The following is an 18,516-nucleotide window of genomic DNA, read 5'->3' on the forward strand; positions in this document are numbered from 1 at the left end:
TTCTAAGATTTCCTGAGCTGGAGATGACATTAAAGCAGCCTTTCACACTAAATTTTAGTCATGGACAGAGACTAGGGAAGAAAGACTTTCCAGGTTAAGTATGCTTCTCCAGTTCACTGTGATCATGAGGAGATACTCAGGTCTGGGTGATAAAGACCTTTCTGAAAACTCAGGATGTTGCAATGTCCTGGAAACAAAGGAGGTAGAGCCTCTCATTGCAAACTGATGGGCGAGGAGGCAACAGATCATTCCTTCCCTCTGTGTTTAGACTGCAGATTGAGTCTCCCCTCAGGTGTTGTTTGGTTATGATGAAATGAAGGGTTTGTAGTGGACGGCGTTGAGCAGTGCCTGATGCTCACAGCACATCCTCCCCCTTGTCCCCCAGCAGGCCAAGGCAGCGGTGGCCCGCTCCCACAGCACCGACTCCGAGGACAATTACGTCCCCATGAACCCTGGTTCCTCGCCCCTAATCCACGCTGAGAAAGCCAACGACAATGCCCAAAATCTCTACATCCCCATGAGCCCTGGGCCGCATCACTTTGACCTGGTGGGGTTGTCCTCAGCCACCCTTCCCGTGCATAAAGGAGGAGCCGTGGCCCAGTGCCACAGACGGCTGAGTGAAATTCAGCCCCCGCCAGTCAACCGCAACCTCAAACCCGACCGAAAAGGTAAGAACAGTTGGTTGTGCACAGATCTTCCCATGAAGATCTTCTTTTCCCTTCTTTATTCTCTTCATACTTCAGACTAGATCTGTAAAGTTTTGTCCAGTCCTGGGTGGGGTGTGCTTTGCTACTGCCAGTACAGTCAGACCTTCAGATGCCCCTCATCCCCTTCCTCTTTCAGGAGCTCTGTAGTGCAAGTGTAGCTTTCATGGTGCTTGAGCAGTCCATCTCAAACCCTTCCAGGCCTTTACAGGAAATGAATGTCACAGGCAGGATTTCACCCCCTTGGCCTGCACCCCTCCCTGTGCTCCACCCCAGAAGTCTCAATGTTGTGTTCAGATGACACAAATTTTTCCTACAGTATCCTACTGGCTGGTTCCAGGCAGTTTTTCCTTGAGGGCTTTGCTGACATTCTCCAAATCTCTCCCTAATCCATTGTCTGACAGGTGGCCAAGGAGATCCTGAGGATGAGGGCTCCCATCTCTAGGGTGACACCACCCAACCCCATGAACACTCTGTTTAAGGACTGGCGTTGGAGTGTAACACTCTTCCACCTAATGAACCATCCATAATGAGAAAAGCTTTCACACTACCTTGTTCTTTCCCATTTCCTATGGGAAACCACTCCACACAGAGGCATCTCAGGCCTGGCAGAGCCTGGTCTTGCCCCTATCTAATGCATTAGTTACTGCAGGTATCTAATGAATGGTTTTGGGGTTTGGGCATTTTTAGCATATCTCCATTCCCTGGAAGGCACATTCCCCTTTTGGGACCATCCATCCACTTTGGGGCTGTGGAGCAGAGGGAGAAATTCACTGTTTTCTCCCAGTTCTGGTGTAAATGAGCACAGGAGTTCTGGTTCAGAGTATTTGTCATCAGCAGGGAGGGCTGGGGGGCCGATCAGTAAAATGGGAAGTAATCAACCATCTGTTGGGGACACTCTCATGCCAGTCATGGATGCTGAATTGTAGGAACAAGCTGCCTCTGAAAAAAGTCTTTTTCCCTCCCCAGCAAAGCCATCACCGCTGGACCTGAGGAACAACACTGTCATTGATGAACTTCCCTTCAAATCGCCAGTCACAAAATCCTGGTCCAGGCCAACGTGAGTAATGGCTGGGGGATGAATTCTTGCTTTGCTCCAACAGCAGCTTTCTGGTCTCATTCTCACTGGTGTCCACATGTAGGCATGCTGTCACTTTTGCCATGGATTAAATATTCCCCACATCACAGCTGGTGGCAGGAGGATAAATTCTTTTCGGTTGGGATTTCACATGGAAGTCCAGCATGTGGCTAACAAGCTAATTAAGATCCCTTGAAGACATTTCCTGTTTCTGGGATCTGACCACTACTGGAGAGCCATGGCTCCGACCTGAGACCTGTGGTCTACCATGATTCATGATGCAGCTGAGCCAGACCAACTCAGCCACGCTGTGTGGGGGGCATGATTGCACGTCCAAGCTATCCCCCCCAAAACCCCACTGTTGTCTCAAAGCATAGGGTGACTCTCAGGGTCTGACCAAGCTGTGTTTTGATTGCCTTGAAAGCAAAGCTTAGCCTGAAGGAAGTCTGCAAAATTAAACCAAAGCACTTCAGAGTTACGTCTGCCAGCCAAAAATAACAGGATTCACACAATTCAGCTCTGCTACTAATTCATGGTCTGATGTTGTCCAGTAAAAGGCAGAAGCAAAGCTTGGCTGTTATGACTCCTCTAATAAATTGGATTGTGTGGAGACTGACTGCAGGGCATGAGTGCTGTGTGCTGAAATCACTGCGCTGGGAAGCAGCAAGCAGGCTTTGATTGACAAGAGGTCTGACCCTGGAGAAGCTAATGGATTTTTCCCCTATCAGCTAATCATATGACCCTGCTTTACTGAAAGGCAACGAATAGCTTTTTGAGACACACATTTTAATGCCAGAAGCTGATTTCATTATTTTGTTCGGTGTAATTAGATTTGGCCAGCTGAAAGCAAGACAATTCCTCAGAGGATTTGTTTTCCGGCAAAAAGTTTGGATAAGACCTGTACGGTAAACAAATCCTGTAGCTGTGGTGAGGCTGGAGGTGAGAGGCTTTACCAAGGCTGCCCCTCCATCCTCCACAATTGAATGTTTCCTGTGAGATGAAAGAGTTTGTGGAATCTGATTTGTGTAGATGAGAGCAGGAGAGTTACGGGTACACAGCAAGCAAAGTGTTGCTAAAAAATTCTAGAAAGAAAAAATTGAGGAGACCAAACCCAGGAATTTCCGACCCATGGAAAGGACAGTCTGGAGAGCCTCAATGCCACCAGCTCTTCTTCATGCCCAGATTGCATCACAGTGATGGTTGCAGGCATCAGGGGCTGCCCTGTCCCATCCCTCCTTGGTGAAGGACAAGCAGGACCTGAAGCCATCAATAACACATCAACCCTTGTTCTTGCAGCCAGACCTTCAATGCCGGCTCTCTGCAGTACTGTCGCCCTGTCTCCTCCCAGAGCATCACCAGCACTGACTCGGGAGACAGCGAGGAGAACTACGTGGCCATGGTAAGGGCCCCACAGCTAAGACAGATGGTCCTGGCAGGACATGTACTTTCCCCAGCTCGGCAGATGCATTCCTAGCTCATGACGTGCTCAGATAGCACTGTGTGCAGTACTTCCTTATGTGCATCCCTAAATGCACAAAACAGGGTGTTTCCTTCTGAGAACGACGTGTCTCATTGGAGTTTTAAATGTGTATGAGAGCAGAAACATGTATTGCCTACTTTGTCAGGAATTAAGAGGGGATAAAAATTTATATGGACTGTCAGGGTGTATTTTCCTAATTAAAGTTGCTTTTTTTCAATTTTTTTTCCCCTAATAGCTGCTGACATCATGCTTCTTTGGGACCAGGGGCTATCAGAGAAGCAGCAGGGAGTGGCACTGCTTACAGGGAGGGGATTTTGTCTCTCTTGGTGAAGCTACTGACTTGAAGCATATTTTTGAGGCTGTGTAACTAATAGGGTAGAGGAAATCTGTGCTGTGTGCAGCATGGTTGTGATTAGTGAAGATCCCAGAGCTGGCCCGGCCTCTCTGAGGCGTGGTTCCTGGGAAATGCTGAAGCCCACGTCTGTTGTCAGGCATACGAATCAAATCAGCAGAAAGGCAGCAGAGCTGCTGTGAAGCATGAAATCAAGAGCATGAGCTTGAAATATTTGTCAGCCCAATATACAACATGTATAGTATCCCAGCAGTTCTTGCACATCCTTGTCCCAGTGGCAGGTGAGCAAATCCCCAGGATCTTTTAAAGGTGCCTCCAACATGCTTCATTTCTGGTTTTGTGTTAATTTCCTTTTTCCTTTCTTCCTTCCCATTTTAATCCTCATTATCTCTCCTGTCTCTTCCCTGCATTAGCAAAACCCCATTTCTGCTTCTCCTGTTCCTAGTGGTACCAACAGCCCAGCACCTAAAAAGAGTTCGGGGAGTGTGGATTACCTGGCCCTGGACTTCCAGCCAAGCTCACCAGGGCCACACAGGAAGGTAAGGGGGCTTTTATAAACTTCTGATTAAAAGTGATGCATTTCTAAGGGCTTCTGTGCACATTGGCAACAGCATGGTCCAAAGCCCCGGACTGTGGTCTCAAGAATCTCTGTGCTCAGAGCACTGGAGCATCTCTGCTGTGGAGACAGGCTGAGACAGGTGGGATTGTTCAGCCTGGAGAAGAAAAGGCTCCAGAGAGACCTTAAACCATCTTCCAGTGCCTAAAGGGGCTACGAGCGAGCTGGAAGAGGAACTTTTTACAAGGACATACAGTGACACTACAAGGGGTAGTGCCTTCAAACTGTCAGAGGGCAGGTTTAGATTAGATATTAGAAAGAAACTCTTGGCTGTGAGGGTAGTGAGGCAGAACAGACTGCCCAAAGAAGCTTTGGCTGCCTGGAAGTCTTCAAGGCCAGGTTGGATGAGGCTGAGAGCAACCTGGTCTAGTGGAAGGTGTGTCTGCCCATGGCATGGTAGCAATGAGATGATCTTTAAGGTCCCTTCCAACCCAAACCATTCTGTGACCCACTGCTATATTTACTCTGGGTCAAACTCAGTCTCTCTTGCATGTCTGCAGCTTTGCTGGAAGTGCAAAGCAGAAGCATGGATGCGCAGGGTTCAGGGATGGTGATGAGACCACAAATTAAGCTGGAGACTATATATTGAAACAGTCAGGAGGTAATCTCAAGAAGTATCAGAATTGGTTTTTGCCTCCTTCAAAACAACAGGTCCTCCAAGACCAGACTTGGATTTTGCATCTGAAAGGTGAAGGACAAGGGTTATATAAACCTTTGTGGCAACCACTTGTGATTTGGCCTCTCTCTCAAACACCACCTTGTTTCCTAGGCAAAACATCCCACTGGTTAAGTCATTTTACTATTTGACAGTTGTCCCTTGATGGTTTCTTTCTGCCCAGCAATATTTCTGTAAGTATCGCACATTTAAATTATATCCCATGCTGGAAAAGTGATTTTAGAGCAATAAAAAGCATTTTCCAGCTCCAGTTAAAAGCAGATGGAGGTCCTCTGAAGTACTTGTAGAGTCAGAAGAGACTCCAGGGCTCCAGAAGCTATGGTAAAAACTATCTCCTTGTTCTAAACACATCTCTTGGGTGACCCTGCAAACATACCTGTTGTTTTGGGGATGAAAATGAGCCAGTGCCGTAGGTGGGTAGAGTCAGTACAGCTAAAAGGTACAGAGCTGGTATTTTTATGTATATCTCTTAAGAGTTCTGGAGTTCTTTATAAGAAAATGAGCAAGATGTAAGGCTGAACTCAAAAAATCAGCAGTTAGAGAACACGATTACGACCAAATATCCATGTCCCAAAGTTTGCAAGGAGTTAGAGACCCACATGCTGTTTCTACCCTCCCATTGCACTGCAGTCTCATGACAGCAAGAGGCAGAGCAGACTGAAATCCTTCATCCAAGTGTCTTTGGGAGGTTAGAGGGAGGGTGATGAGTGGAGTCTACAAGAAAGCAGGGATGGTGCTGGTGGACTTGTGGCGCCCGCGGTGCTGCTGCAGAAAGGAGCGAGAGGGAAGAGCAGGGAGCTGATGAGTGACCAGATGGTGCCCTGTTTCTCCTCCCCACAGCCCTCCACCTCATCGGTCGCCTCAGATGAGAAGGTTGACTACGTGCAAGTGGACAAGGAGAAGACGCAGGCGCTTCAGAGCACCATGCAGGAGTGGACTGATGTGCGGCAGTCCTCGGAGCCTGCCAAGAGCACGAAGCAGTAGTGCCTGCGGCAGGCAGCGAGACAGGAAAATGTCCTGTTGGTTTTCCCCAGCTGCGGCCCCGCTGGGCAGCCATATCCACTTGGGCTGGATTTCTAAGACTTGTCTGTGGAGGGGAGGGGGTGTCATTTTTTTTTTTTTTTCTCTTAAAACAAAACAAAACTTAGTTTCAGGGGAAGACTTGGCAGATACTGTTTGCCGGTGATAAAGACCAACTATGTTCGGTGGCTAGGTTTGTGCTTTAGCTGCTGGATGCACTATCCAGGAACTTTGACTTAGCAATACCAGGTTTCACCCTACACATCTTTTCCTAACAGCTATTAAAGCCACCTTGTATGTGCTAACACTGCATCATCTCTCCCCATCTTCTTCCACATCTTACCCTAAACCATGCCACGCAGGTTTGCAGCATCTCCCATAGGATATCCTTCCCCAGCTCTGATTCTCCACTCCTTATGGTTGTCCTCTTCTCTGCCTCCTCCCAGTCCCAAAACTGAGCAAGGACCATTGCTTTTGAAATCACTTTTGTTGTCCTGTCTCTTGTAAATAATATGCTCAAAACCTCTGAAGGCTGTTCTCCTCCTGGCTGGACAGCCCCCGAGGTTTTGGTTGGGGTTGTTAACCTTCAGGAGCTTGATGAGCATCCACACCATCCCACTGAGCTCACTTAGGAGCCCAGAACTTGCCCCATCATACACACACATACACGCCATCACATGCTCACATGAGTTTGTTGGGGTGTCTTCTGTTTATATTCTCCCATCATCTCTCAAAGTCAGTGGGCTGGAGAGAATGGCTTTGGAAGGGGCTGGAGGGATTGGCTTTGGAAGGCAGAATTTAAGCACTGACCCACTGCCTATCTAAAACCAGTTCCTGTGAGTCTGACCCTAAAACCCAAAATTTGCCTTTTGTGGCACCAAAAGAAGCCCATAGAGTGAGAATCCTACATCATGGCCATTGTGAGAAGCTCTGTGGTTGAGTATGAGGGGGGAAGGGAGGCTCTGGAAACCCTGTGTATGTGGACTGGCACAAGGATGAGTGACAAGAAGGGAGTGGAAGGCTGCTGCAAGGACTGGGAGAAGGCAGGTGCTGTACTGCAGAGGTTGGGTGAGGAGGTCTGGTGGAATGTTTCTTGGGAGAAAGAGGAGTAATTGAAATGTTGGTTGATGGTGAGGTCATAAGCTTGGGAAGAGGCTGGTCAGGAGAGTCAGGGCAGGGCGTTTCAGTGTGAGCTTTAAGGTAGCATTGTGGTTGGTTTGTGGAGGGTGCAAAAGGCCGAACTGTTTTCCCCTCATCTTCAGCAATGTTTCTTCAACACAGAAGTGGGGCTTGCTGACATTAATGACCCTGTGCTCTAATTATGGGTGGGAGTCTGCCGTTGTCCCTTGCCAGCATCCTTAACACATCCATTGGGATCGCTCACCAGGCAGCTGCTGAGCACAGAGAGAAGGACGAGACAGTTTAATACAGAGATAATAATTCATGACCTCATGAAAACAGGAAGAACTAATGATTGCCATGGAGCAGCCTGATTGCCAGACAGCAAGCGCTGACACGAATAAACAGGCTGACCGCAAACCAAGAGCCAAGTGAAGGAGACATTAGAAAGATTAGGTAATAATATTTATTAAATAGCTGGAGCTATTCTTTCTGCAAGCTGAACCCCTCCCAGTGCTGTGGGCTCTGTGTTCCAGCAACACCACCAAGTTATATTGATTATTAATGCTTAAGCATTAGCACGTTTGCTTAATCTTGGTCTGAGCTTGGAAAGGGCCAGGTGTGACCCACATGGGGATAGGATACCAGTCCTTTAAGGGCTGTGTGCTGCTGTGTGCTGGTAAAATAAGTCCTGAACTTCCAACACCATTTTGTATTTTCTTCTCACATGCCATGAAAGGGAGGGATGTTAATGGAAAAGCTCTGGCAACCTTGTTAAGACATTGAAGTGTTGGACTTTTATAGAAACGATGAAGAAGATATCTTAATGTTTATGTTAAAAATAGTAATTACTATTTTTAGAAGGGGAAAACCCCCAAAGCCTCAAAGGGGAAGCTTTAGCACAGTTATATGCTTTCTGAAGGTCAGGGGGTGTGTTACAGCCTTCAAGGGCCATTGGCCCCCTTTTGGGGGCTTGCACACTTGCCTGGTGAAATGGCGAACTAAGACTAGAATGCAGTACTTCATATTTCTATTGCCCCTTTCATCTCTGCATCCCAGGGGAGACTAAGCATTGGGCTTGATCCAGAGCCCACTAACGTGTGCATTCACCCATCTGGGAGAGAGCTCCCCATCTTCACCAAAAGGAATGTTACTCTGCTAGGAAGCTGATTTTTTCCTATTTCTTCTTCTAAGCTGTTAGCTTTAGTGGCAAAAGGGAGAGCACAGTGGGTTTAAATGCAATTTGCTGAGAGGGCACCCTGTGCTTCTGCACTGGGACTAGGTGCATCCAGTGCCCACTCCCACATTTAATCCAAGGCATTAATTAAGACTGGAAAAGCCTTTTGTGGTACTGGAGAAACTAGTCCTTTTTCTCCACGTTTCACAAATGTCTTTGTTCTTTGGGCAACCACTGGCATGGGATAGCTCTTTTCCCAGGCTCACTGTGTTTTGGTAATTTGCTCTCATGAATATCCCCAGTAACTGGTCCATTTCATTTGGCAGACTACAGACTAAAACAGCCCAAAAGTAGCTACTTAACAACTGCTGGTTGCTGGCCTCTCTCTGCTTTGCAGTGAATTCTGTGTTTTCACTGAAACAGATACATTCCTCTAGCATTTCCCCTGCAAAGCACCAAGCAAACCACACCACCAAACTAAGCAGAAGCCCACAGACTCTGTGCCATATAGACATGACTGTATCAACCCCCCCTGAAAACATTAAGTAATCAATGGCTTCAGTGGAAACAGTCACCCATGATGATTGCCAAGCTGATTACAGCAGTCCCTGGTGATTAATGTTTGTGCAGTATTTAGTCTTAAACCATATTGAAAAGCAGCTGCTTTAATTACACAGACTGCCAAGAACTTTGTCCTGAAGGCATTGAGTTTATCACATCCACTTAATACTTGGATTCTCAAGTATGACAGGCTCCTTTGTTAGAAATAGGTATTTAAGGAAACTGAGAACATTGCAAATTATTCATTTTAATTGAAATTAAACTGGCTTGAGCCTTCACGTCAGAGCCTGCTTACAGCTCTGTGGTCTGATTTAGAAAAGGGATGTGCTTGCATGTGTGTGTGCTCATGAAGAAGGGTTGTCTCTAGGAAAAGCATCATGACCTCAATATTTAGTTTCATGAAGCACCAGGTCCATGGCTCAGAGCTTTTCCCAAGCTTGAAAATGACTAAGCAGATGGTTTTAAAGGCAAAAGTCTCCAAAAGTATGTATCCCTTGCTGTGAGTGTGCAAATGCTGCACACCGTTCCTGATGAGATGTGTGAGCTGCCTTGGAGCTGATTTGCTCTGAACTGGCATTTGAGTGTTCAGTGGGAAATAACATTTCCAGCTCTAAATGGATGCCAGGCTTAGTCTTAGTCTCAAGTTGGCGAAAGAAAATAATGTGTGAGCACAGACTGTGCCAGGGCAAAGCTGAGAGTCTGGCAGATGGGGCCAAATGCAGAGTTGGAAACAAAAGGTGGGGAAGGCTTGGCTTGTCTGGGAGCTAACTGGGATGGATTTGAACTCTGGGCCACCAGTCACTGGCAAGGGTGAGATATGGGAGAAAATGAGGCTGGGACGAGAGAAGGCAGGGGGGTTTACCATTTACCATTAAGGTTCTCACCATGTGCTCCTTTGGCCTGAGTCTCAAGTCAGGTATGCGGAGATTGTGGGTTGTGGAATGCTCAGTAAAAGCCATGGTGGGAGTGGAGCTTCCACCGCCCTTGAGCATTTCAGTCTCAAAGGGTTCATCCTGCCATTGTGATGCCTGTGCTCTGGTGTTCAGGCATGCTTGGTCCATTCACCCAGCTCTGAGGTGGGCTGGAGAAACCCTACAAGAAATGTGTGGAGACCAGCACATGCTGGGGACATCTTGCTGAGGGGCTTCTGTGAGCTGTTCATAGGGCAGCAGTGCCATGGTTTTACAGGGTTGTCCCTTGAGGTGCCATCTTCATCCTTGGAGCTTTTCAAGACCAGTCTACGTCAGATAGCTGACCCTGCTTGGAGCATCTTTTTCACACTGAGACCCTGTGCTGCCAGGGTTGAGTGGAGACTCCTCCATGTGAGGGAAGGGGCCCAAGGGTTTTCCTAGAGCCCTATAACATCCAAGACAGGGACAGGGCCACTTCTCTGGCCATGAAGCCAAGTTCAAGGCACACAACTCAACCCCTAAGGCCATACTCCCCAGTGAGAAGACCTAATCCACACTGGGCCTTCCCTTGCACCTGGGAGAGAGCTGGCTGGCCCAGAACAAGTAATCCAGGACATGGACAGGCTGTTCCAGCAACTAGGAGACAGCTTGAATCTGTAAATTTGTTAGGCTAGATCCAGAGCTCTCAGAAAACCCATGCCACCACCACACCTTGGCATACCAGGAAGAGTAGGCTTGTTTTGGCTATCCAATGATCATAGCTCCTTGGGTGGGGAGGAGGGTACAGCCATGTCCCAGTCCTATGGAAGATGTTAAAATAGTTCCCAGGTCCTGTCTGATCTTTCTGGCCTAGGAGGCAAGTAAAAGGATGGTTTTCTCAAGTCGTGCTTGCACTGTGTTGGTGTTTTCCCACCTGGTTATGTAAAAGTTCCATTCCATGTAAAAGCTGACACCCACACTGTGTGTGCCACTGGAGGGAATGCTGTATAGATGAGATGGATGCAGTGGAGCTGTGATTATGGAGAAGCCCTAGTTCTACAGGAAGGGGGAATGGCAAAGCCTAATCCTGGCACCAGCCAGAGAACACACATGGCTGTCAAAGAGCCATCAAGGAAATCAGAGGAACCAGTCCAGCATCAAATCACAAGGGCCAATAACCCAATTTAGGGCCTCTGATGAGTCTGTCTCTTCTCTGTCCAGCCTTCCCACATGTACACAATGATCTTGCAGCTGTTAATGGGGCTCTTGCAAGTCAAGACGTGCACTTTTTGATCGTGATTCCTCCTTGGCCTGGAGCAGTTCAGCCCTCTATCAGCCTGTCCTTGGTGTCTCATCATTGTAGTCACAATTTTATCTCCTTGTTCACAACTCCTAGTGTTGTTCTGTTGATCAGGTTTAGATGATTTAGTGTTTACTCTTGAGAAAAGTTGATATGTAGCAAGGTATCACAATATAGCTGTCCCCTTCCAGCCCACGGCCAGCTGGTCCTGGTACGTGGTGTTCAAGTTTTAACACCAGCCAGTAACATCTGAAACAGAAGCTGGGCCCCATGGCTACATCTCTAAAAAAGCTTCTCAACAGACTTGCTCCAAATCAGCAGGCTCTTAATTTTTGATGCAGCCCATTTCTAACATGTAATGGGTTCATTTGTAGGCCAGTGGGTTGACCATATGGGAGAGGTTTGCCCCAAGACCAGGAGATAAGAAACCATCATTTTTATTGTCATTCTCTGGGTGACACCACACCGTAACTTCATGTGGGACGAGAGGGTTCATGTGAACTCTGTATCCTGCTTTTTCTCCGGCTTGTAAAATGAAGGTTTTTAGTACTTATTTCCCCACCTCACAGATGTGTCATGAGCTGTAATTAGTTGACATCTAATAATGCAAAGAGCTGTTTTGAGTCTGCAGGCAATGGCTGGGCAGCATGTGGTGCTACCCTGTTGTCATGCCCAGCATCATACACAGCACTGGAACATCCCACTCTGCAAAACTCATTAAAAACCCCTTCTTCCTTAATTACCCAAGGTGAAAAAAAAACTTGGCAGGATTTTCTTCTGAGTGAGAGTGGTGGGGGAAATACCATTTGCACAGTTTTCAGTGTTCTGCTGCCACATTGACCCTGAAAAATAACATGTTTTGTATGAGAGCAGTTTGGATGTGGAGGTTGAACCGCGTTGCAGAGAGGGGAAGGGAGCAGGACCCTGGGCTCCACAGGGAGCCTGTCGATGAATCCCATAGGGTTAGGACCAAACCTTTAGAGTAGTTAGATCCCACTCAACCCCGCCCTTGGCAAAGTCAACATGTCCCCGCTGACTTGGGGCATCATTGTGTGGGAACAGACCCAGTCAAATTAGGGTAGTTTTCTCCATTTGTTTATTAACCTGCTGCGAGGAGGGGTTGGAGCCCCAGCTGTGAAGCTGTTGCGTCAGCAGCCGATTCGCAGGGATGTTTTGTGTGTTTCAAAGCCTATGACTGTTCTTAAAGAGGAGTATTTTTAATTTTTTGATTTCCATTTGTAGAAGGAAGGACAAGAGTAATCTGTGGCAAACTGTACAGTATGTGTCTTCTTGTGGTGTCACTGTTTGAATGGTTATTGAGTTTTCAAATCACTGTGGACAGCTAATCACTTAAGTTATTAATTTATTCTTTGGGGGGTTGTTGTTTGGTTTTTTTTAAAGTAATTTGAAACAATTATTTATCCTGTAAATCAGTCTTGAGTGAAGCCTAGATAATACTTTTTTTGCTGTTAATAAACATGGTACATGCCTGACGTGAAGGTGATCTCATTTTTAAGTACTGTATATGCAACGGAAAAGCAACAGGAAAATAAAAGAATGATAATAAAAATACATATTTTCCTGGTGATTCCCAGCATGGATTCATAGCAGGGAAAGAAATAAGCAGATCAAGTTTGATTATGTAGCACCTTTAAAGCTTTCAGAGCATCTTCTCAGGCTGTTTGCCACGTGTCTCCTACCAGCTTCAAGTGTTCTGTATGGGTAATGAGGGCCTTTAGGATGTAGCTAGGGTTTTTCCTGATACCAGAGCCCAAGCCATGTATTTTTAAGCTGCTAAATTGAATTTCATGCCATATATCTGTTCTGCTGCATGCAGTGTGAGGACAAATGCTGCCTTCCTCACCCATCAGCAGCTCAGCAACCTGTGAGCCTCAGCTCAGGACACCAAAGCCCCCAGAGAACCTCAGCAAAAGGACAAATCTTTTTCTCCAGAGTTAAAAGTTCAGCTCTCCCTTTAAGATTTCCTGTTCCTGTCTTATTTTAAAAAAAGACAACTGGGAAAAGACACCTCCCCTAGGCACAGCTCCTCTAACACCTCTTTTAGACAAGAGTAGCATCATCTCACATCTGCAGCACATGTAGAATCCCAAAGCAAGAGCTGAGGACTCCCCTATGGGCTCTCCTTGACCCAGAGACATGTATGACAGACAAAACAAGCCATACTGTCCACATATACTACAGCATATACTTTATCAATATGTCATATGCAAAAATGACACTAACACTACCATCAACATAGCATAAACTGTACAGATATACTATATATATATACTATAATTGGTGTTGCACAGATAGTAATACACCACACTCATACTATACTGGACTTCTGTGAGGCCTTTAATACAGTCCCTTTTAACATTCTTAGCTCTTAACTGAAGAGTTTGATAGATGGATGGACCATTAGATGAATAAGGAATTGGCTGGATGGCCACACTGGAAGAGCTACAGTCAATGAAATGACTCAGTGTCCAAACCAGCAATGAGCAGTGTTCCTCAAAGATCTGTACTGGGACCAGTACTATATTTAATATCTTCCTCAAAGACATAGTAGGATTGGCTGAGTCCAAAACAGAAGTCTAATGCTAATAATTGGAGGAAATTAAGAGGGGCTAAACCATTCAACCTCATTATACCACTGACACTCTCCAGGCTGCCATCCATCCTGAGAACTGCATGCTGTTTACCTCTGCTCATCTCAGAAAATCTTCAGGAAAAAAGACATTCAGGAAAGAGCTTATCTATGATACAGTCATTTTCCATGTTGCTTTGACTATCTGCCTTCATTACTTAGAATATGATCTCATCAAGTTAAAGACAGTCTCCTACAAAAACGCCTTACAGCAAACAGCACAGAAAATGCCTTCAGGTGATACTCCAGAATAAAGAAAGGAGCTAGCATGACAGCAACAGGAAAACTTTTGGCAACCTCTTTGAACAGGAAATAAGTAGAAGTCTATTAATAAAACCAGGAAACACTGTCCTTTCTCTGTGACACTTCAGCTTTGGGTCTTCATTTACTATCTCTCAGCACCTGGCTTAAAAACAACAAACACACTGCACTGCTCATGTACAAGGCTCAGCTACTAGTATTGTGATCTTCTGGAGGGCACATAGCACTGCACTGAGGTTCCCATTCCACCTCTGCCCAATCCCCTCTTCCAAGCCACCACTCTGCAGGACTGCCCCATGTCCTAGATGATAGCTGCCTCAGCTTCTCCATCTCTTTTTTGACCCATCAGCTCAATATCAATGAGTAAGACAATCATAAATAAGACTGCAATAAGACACTGAGTCTGTATGTTGAATTAATTTCCTTTATTTATATATAGGAAAGGAAATAAAAGAATATGATGGTATACACCAGATACTTGACCCCAAGTGTCCCCTCTAGCAGACTTTCTGCACACATTACCCACAGTAATGTCTGTGCTTTGCCTTTTCCTCCACAAAAACACTCCTAAAAATACTCCTACCCCAATAGTCCGTGGCCAGGATTAGGCCCTCCACTTAGGACCTAAGGCACAAGTCTCTGCCACTTGAGCCAGAGAAATCTCTACTACAGGTGTGAAGGAGGAGCAGGCAGGGGAAAACAGCTAGGGAGGGACATGGGAGGGAGCTGTGGTCCTGTAGATGTGCTGCCTGGGGCTTGAGTTTGCCATCTGCCATCAGAATGAGCCCCTATCCCATTATTGATTTATATAATACATTGGTTTACATAGTATATATTGATATTGGATTGATATAACATATCTGGTTGGGCTACTCACTTTGCAAATCAGCATTTAAAACAACAAAAAGAATAGGTCATGAGTTTAGGGAGGCTCTGTCATCTGCTGCGATATCCCAAGGGAAAACCTGTATTTTAAAGGGCAGATCCAGCCCAGAAAGCCATCAAATGACAGCAGCAGAAAGAGACTAATCAAATCCTAAAGACACATCTGGAAAAAAAAGCTGTGTGTCTTGGCCTGCTGTGCACACTAACAGTATCCAGAGGTGATCACCAACCCAATGGGTCTTTACTGGAGCCCAGAAACCCTAACTGGATCAGGTCAGTCTCTCTTGGCTGGAGGGGTTTGTCCCCCTCAATCTCTTCTGGATGTCTTGCAATGCAGCATAACCCACCCTGGCTGACCTGCCACTGCTTGTCTTACAAGCTTACTGTCTCACAGATGAGCACTGCTGCATTTTGGCATTTTTCAGACTTTTTTCTACCTTCAGAGCTTTTCATGGTGGGTTCCCAAACCACATTAAAGAGAAATATAACTGAGCAGAGTCGTCCCAGAACCAACTTAGCGCCACAGGAAGGGCTGCAGATGGGATGTGCATGGGACATCTCCATCCCCGGGGTCCTGCTGGGTCCATCTTCCCATGCCTGTCCCAGTCACCTCCCCAGGCTGCTGGCATGGCTCACAGCAGGCAAGACATGGCTATGCTGAAGCAAAAGGGCACTTCTCTGAGCTGTCAGCAGCTGCTCATCTCTGTGTTAGCTTAGGTACATTAAGGCATGAAGACCAAGTGCATAGGAAGCAGCGAGACCCTCCAGGTGCCTCCAAATCAGCCCCTGAGACCTTTTCCATTGAAATGTTTCTCAAGTCCTCCTCCAAGATGTTCACTCTCATCAGGGTGAGGAAGAGAAGCTTCTGGCTTTGGGTTGACCCCATGAACACTGCCCATCTGAGTTAAGCTGTTGGCTAAAAGACAAGTCCATGGAAGGAGCTGGATCCACCCCCACCCGCTGCTGGGCTGCAGCCCCCAGAAGAGCTGTCATCATCCTTGTCCCTGTCCAGGTCTCTCCACCACAGCGGGGATTTCGGCAAGGCAGAAATATAGGCGGCTCTGTTCCTCGCTTCTTTTTCCTGCTCCTGGGAGAAGGAAAGGGGAAAAACAGCACAAGGATATCAGCAGATAAAAGACCCAGGTGGGGGGATGCTCCCACCACCCCTGAGAAGCCAAGGGTCTGTAAGGTTCCCCCTGGGAGCTTTCTTCAAATTAAACTGGGGTGTGGAGGCCATGTGCTCTAGAGGTCAGCAGGAAGGCTGCAGCAGAACATTGCAGCTCTTCAGCGATCAAACCCAGCCCTTCCATGTCACCTATGGGTGGAGAGGAGGGACCCCTCAAATAGCCCCACGTGCAGGTCATGTCATATGAGACACTTGTTTGGAAAGCATTGAATTCCATCAGATGAATGAGATCTGTTCCAGTTTGTATTCCCAGCTCACCCATCTGCCCAGGGAAGATGTGAATGTCCATCCCTGGAAGTGTTCAAGGCCAGGTTGGATGGGGCTTTAAGCAACCAGGTCTAGTTGAAAGGGTCCTTGCCCATGGCAGAGGGGTTGGAACTGGATTGTCCCTTCCAGCCCAAACCATTCTGTGAGTCTATCATAAGAAAAGAAAAAGGGAAAAAAAACCTACTTTGCTTGCAATGGCTCAGAGTGTCAATTGAATGTCAGAGGTGGTAGGAAGGAACTGCTAGTTACCAGTGAGTGAAGGTGGGAAGGAGAGCAAAGGGTAGAATGTAAGGAACAAACATTTTACAATGAAGGTGGTGAGGCACTGGCACAGATTTCCCAGAGAGGCAGTAGTAGATGCTCCATCCCTGGGAACATTCAAGGTCAGGCCAGATGGGGCTCTAAGCATCTGAGTTGAAGATGTCCCTGCTCATCCTGCAGGGGAGGTGGATTAGATAGCCTTTAAAGGTCCCCTCCAATCGAAACTATTCCATCATCCTGTCTTTCCCAAGCACTTCCAAGAAAATTTCAGGCTGAGCTTCCAGGAGCAGACAATAGCAAGTCAACCCCAAGCATAGCCACAAGATATCTTGTACCAATCTCAGTGCAGGAACTATAACCTGTTTATATCTGGGTGCTAAAAACGAAAAGGGATTTGGCTTCAGGGAGTGGGTGGGTATCTGAAGGATTTTAACCACAGGACAGTGGTTGCTGCTAGATGGGTGGGAACGCGGCCCATTAGCTGGACAGCCGCAGGACCGCACACTGCTGTGCACGGCAGCAGGAGTTACCTGCAAGAAGAGGATGTTATCTTTGGAAATGGCTTCCATCAAGTCCTTGTGGAGGGAGAGTTCGCCATGCAGGCGGCCAGCCTCAGCCAGAGCCTCATGCAGCAGGCAGCTCTGCCGGCCCGGCCGCTGCCGGTAGAAGAGGACATAGGCGGTGTCTTTGGGGAAGAACGAGGTGACGTTACTGACTGACTCGAAGGAGGAGAAGGAAACTCTGGTGTCATTGAAGAGGTACCACTGGATTTCAAAGTCCAATTGTTTGTCAGAGGCCTGTTTCGGCACCCCATCCCGGGGCTGGCCATGGGGGACAGTGTCAGTGCACTCCCTGGAGTAACAGTAGTAGTGGCCACTCTCCGAGGAGATGCCCGAATGCACCACCACACTGCAGAGGTCGTACACGACAGTCATGAAGCCACTCCCTGGGGCAGCACCATCCTTCCCACGCCGGCAAACCTCCTCAGTTTCCTCTGGAGCAACAAGGATGGGTAGCTTGAGCACCACAGGGATGGAGACATTGTCCAAGATCTTCTTCCGCTTCATAGTCCGTGGGTCAAAGGAAAACCGCAGCAGTGTGAGGATGAGGTAGTGTGGACCCTCTGTCAGCTCTGCCACCTTCTCAGCATCCTGCAAGGATGCACATTTCTCACAGTGGTATTTATTCTCTGCTGTCAGTCTCTCCGGGGATAGAAAATAGTTGATTAAATCTGGGACAGACCTGGAGTCCTTGGGAGCATGTGCCTGCTCCCCAGAAGTTGAGACAGGGTCTTTGGCTGCATCCACCCCAACATCATTGCCACATATGGGATTTGCTGCTTCTCCTGGTTCCTGGAAACCTAATGTTTCCACCGACACTGTTGGGGCTGCATGGTCACCGGCCATGGGGGCCTTCCTCTGGATCCAGGGAGAGCCCATAAGCTGGCCTGCATTTTCTGGAGGCTCAATGAACTGTGCACCAATTTCTTCCACTGGTAGAACAGATGTGGTCCCACACATGTTCCTGTCCGATGGAGGAAAAGCCAGGGACAGGTCTGTGAAGGCTTCTTCTCGGGACGAAACATTCAGGCACTTCAAGCAGCGGATCTTTGTCATCATTTTACCCCCAAACATCTTCTCAATCAATGTCTTGTTTAAGTAATGATGCTCCACTGCCTGAGACATCAAGCTGGATTCCTTGAGTTTCTGGTAGATCCTTTTTCCAGTTTTTTCTTCTTCATGCAATCTTTGGCAGGGGAGAAAAAGGCTGTGTTATGCATCAATATAACACCAAGAGGTAGTTTCTAAAGTAGGGCTCCTGTTCTTCACTGCAAGTGGTTGATCCCAGTTAACCTGCCTGAACCCAGGGGTCTGATGCTGTGGGAAAAAGGTGGGAAGGAGTCAGACAGGATTTGGGAACCTGAAGTCTTAATGTGCCACTGACCCCACACTTCTAGAGGGATCACTGAGACACCACTGACTGGGACATTTGATATTTCTAGGTAAAAGTCAAAAATCAGCATTTTACAGATT

The 18,516-nt window shown here is 47.2% G+C and overlaps 2 protein-coding genes across 11 annotated transcripts in view; one reads left to right on the top strand and one right to left on the bottom strand.

Moving 5' to 3' along the window:
- Window positions 1-12,543, top strand: part of GAB2 (GRB2 associated binding protein 2) — a 93,960-nt gene extending 81,417 nt beyond the window's left edge. The window contains exons 6-10 of one of the 4 annotated variants that reach the window (XR_015284890.1): window positions 386-668; window positions 1,674-1,764; window positions 3,079-3,181; window positions 4,060-4,153; window positions 5,747-12,543. Coding sequence is in view for 2 of the 4 variants with exons in the window: in XM_086882323.1 (XP_086738449.1) it covers window positions 386-668; window positions 1,674-1,764; window positions 3,079-3,181; window positions 4,028-4,153; window positions 5,747-5,890 (747 nt within the window). In the remaining 2 variants the exon portion in view is untranslated. Of the gene's footprint in view, window positions 1-385; window positions 669-1,673; window positions 1,765-3,078; window positions 3,182-4,027; window positions 4,154-5,746 lie in introns of all 4 variants that reach the window. The other 3 variants (XR_015284891.1, XM_086882323.1, XM_086882324.1) reach the window with 3 other exon arrangements.
- A 1,751-nt stretch (window positions 12,544-14,294) lies between these two features.
- The window catches only part of USP35 (ubiquitin specific peptidase 35), a 41,407-nt gene continuing 37,185 nt past the window's right edge, over window positions 14,295-18,516 (bottom strand). For all 7 annotated transcript variants that reach the window (XM_086882320.1, XM_023921872.2, XM_086882319.1 and 4 more), the window contains exons 10-11: window positions 17,014-18,229; window positions 14,295-15,856 (exon numbers count right to left, since the gene is read on the bottom strand). In XM_086882320.1, coding sequence (XP_086738446.1) covers window positions 15,686-15,856; window positions 17,014-18,229 — 1,387 coding nt within the window. In that variant the 3' untranslated portion in view covers window positions 14,295-15,685. The remainder of the gene's footprint in view (window positions 15,857-17,013; window positions 18,230-18,516) is intronic.

This window comes from Cyanistes caeruleus, chromosome 3, assembly GCF_971803275.1.
Source record: "Cyanistes caeruleus chromosome 3, bCyaCae1.hap1.1, whole genome shotgun sequence".
NCBI classification, from domain to species: Eukaryota; Metazoa; Chordata; class Aves; order Passeriformes; family Paridae; genus Cyanistes; species Cyanistes caeruleus.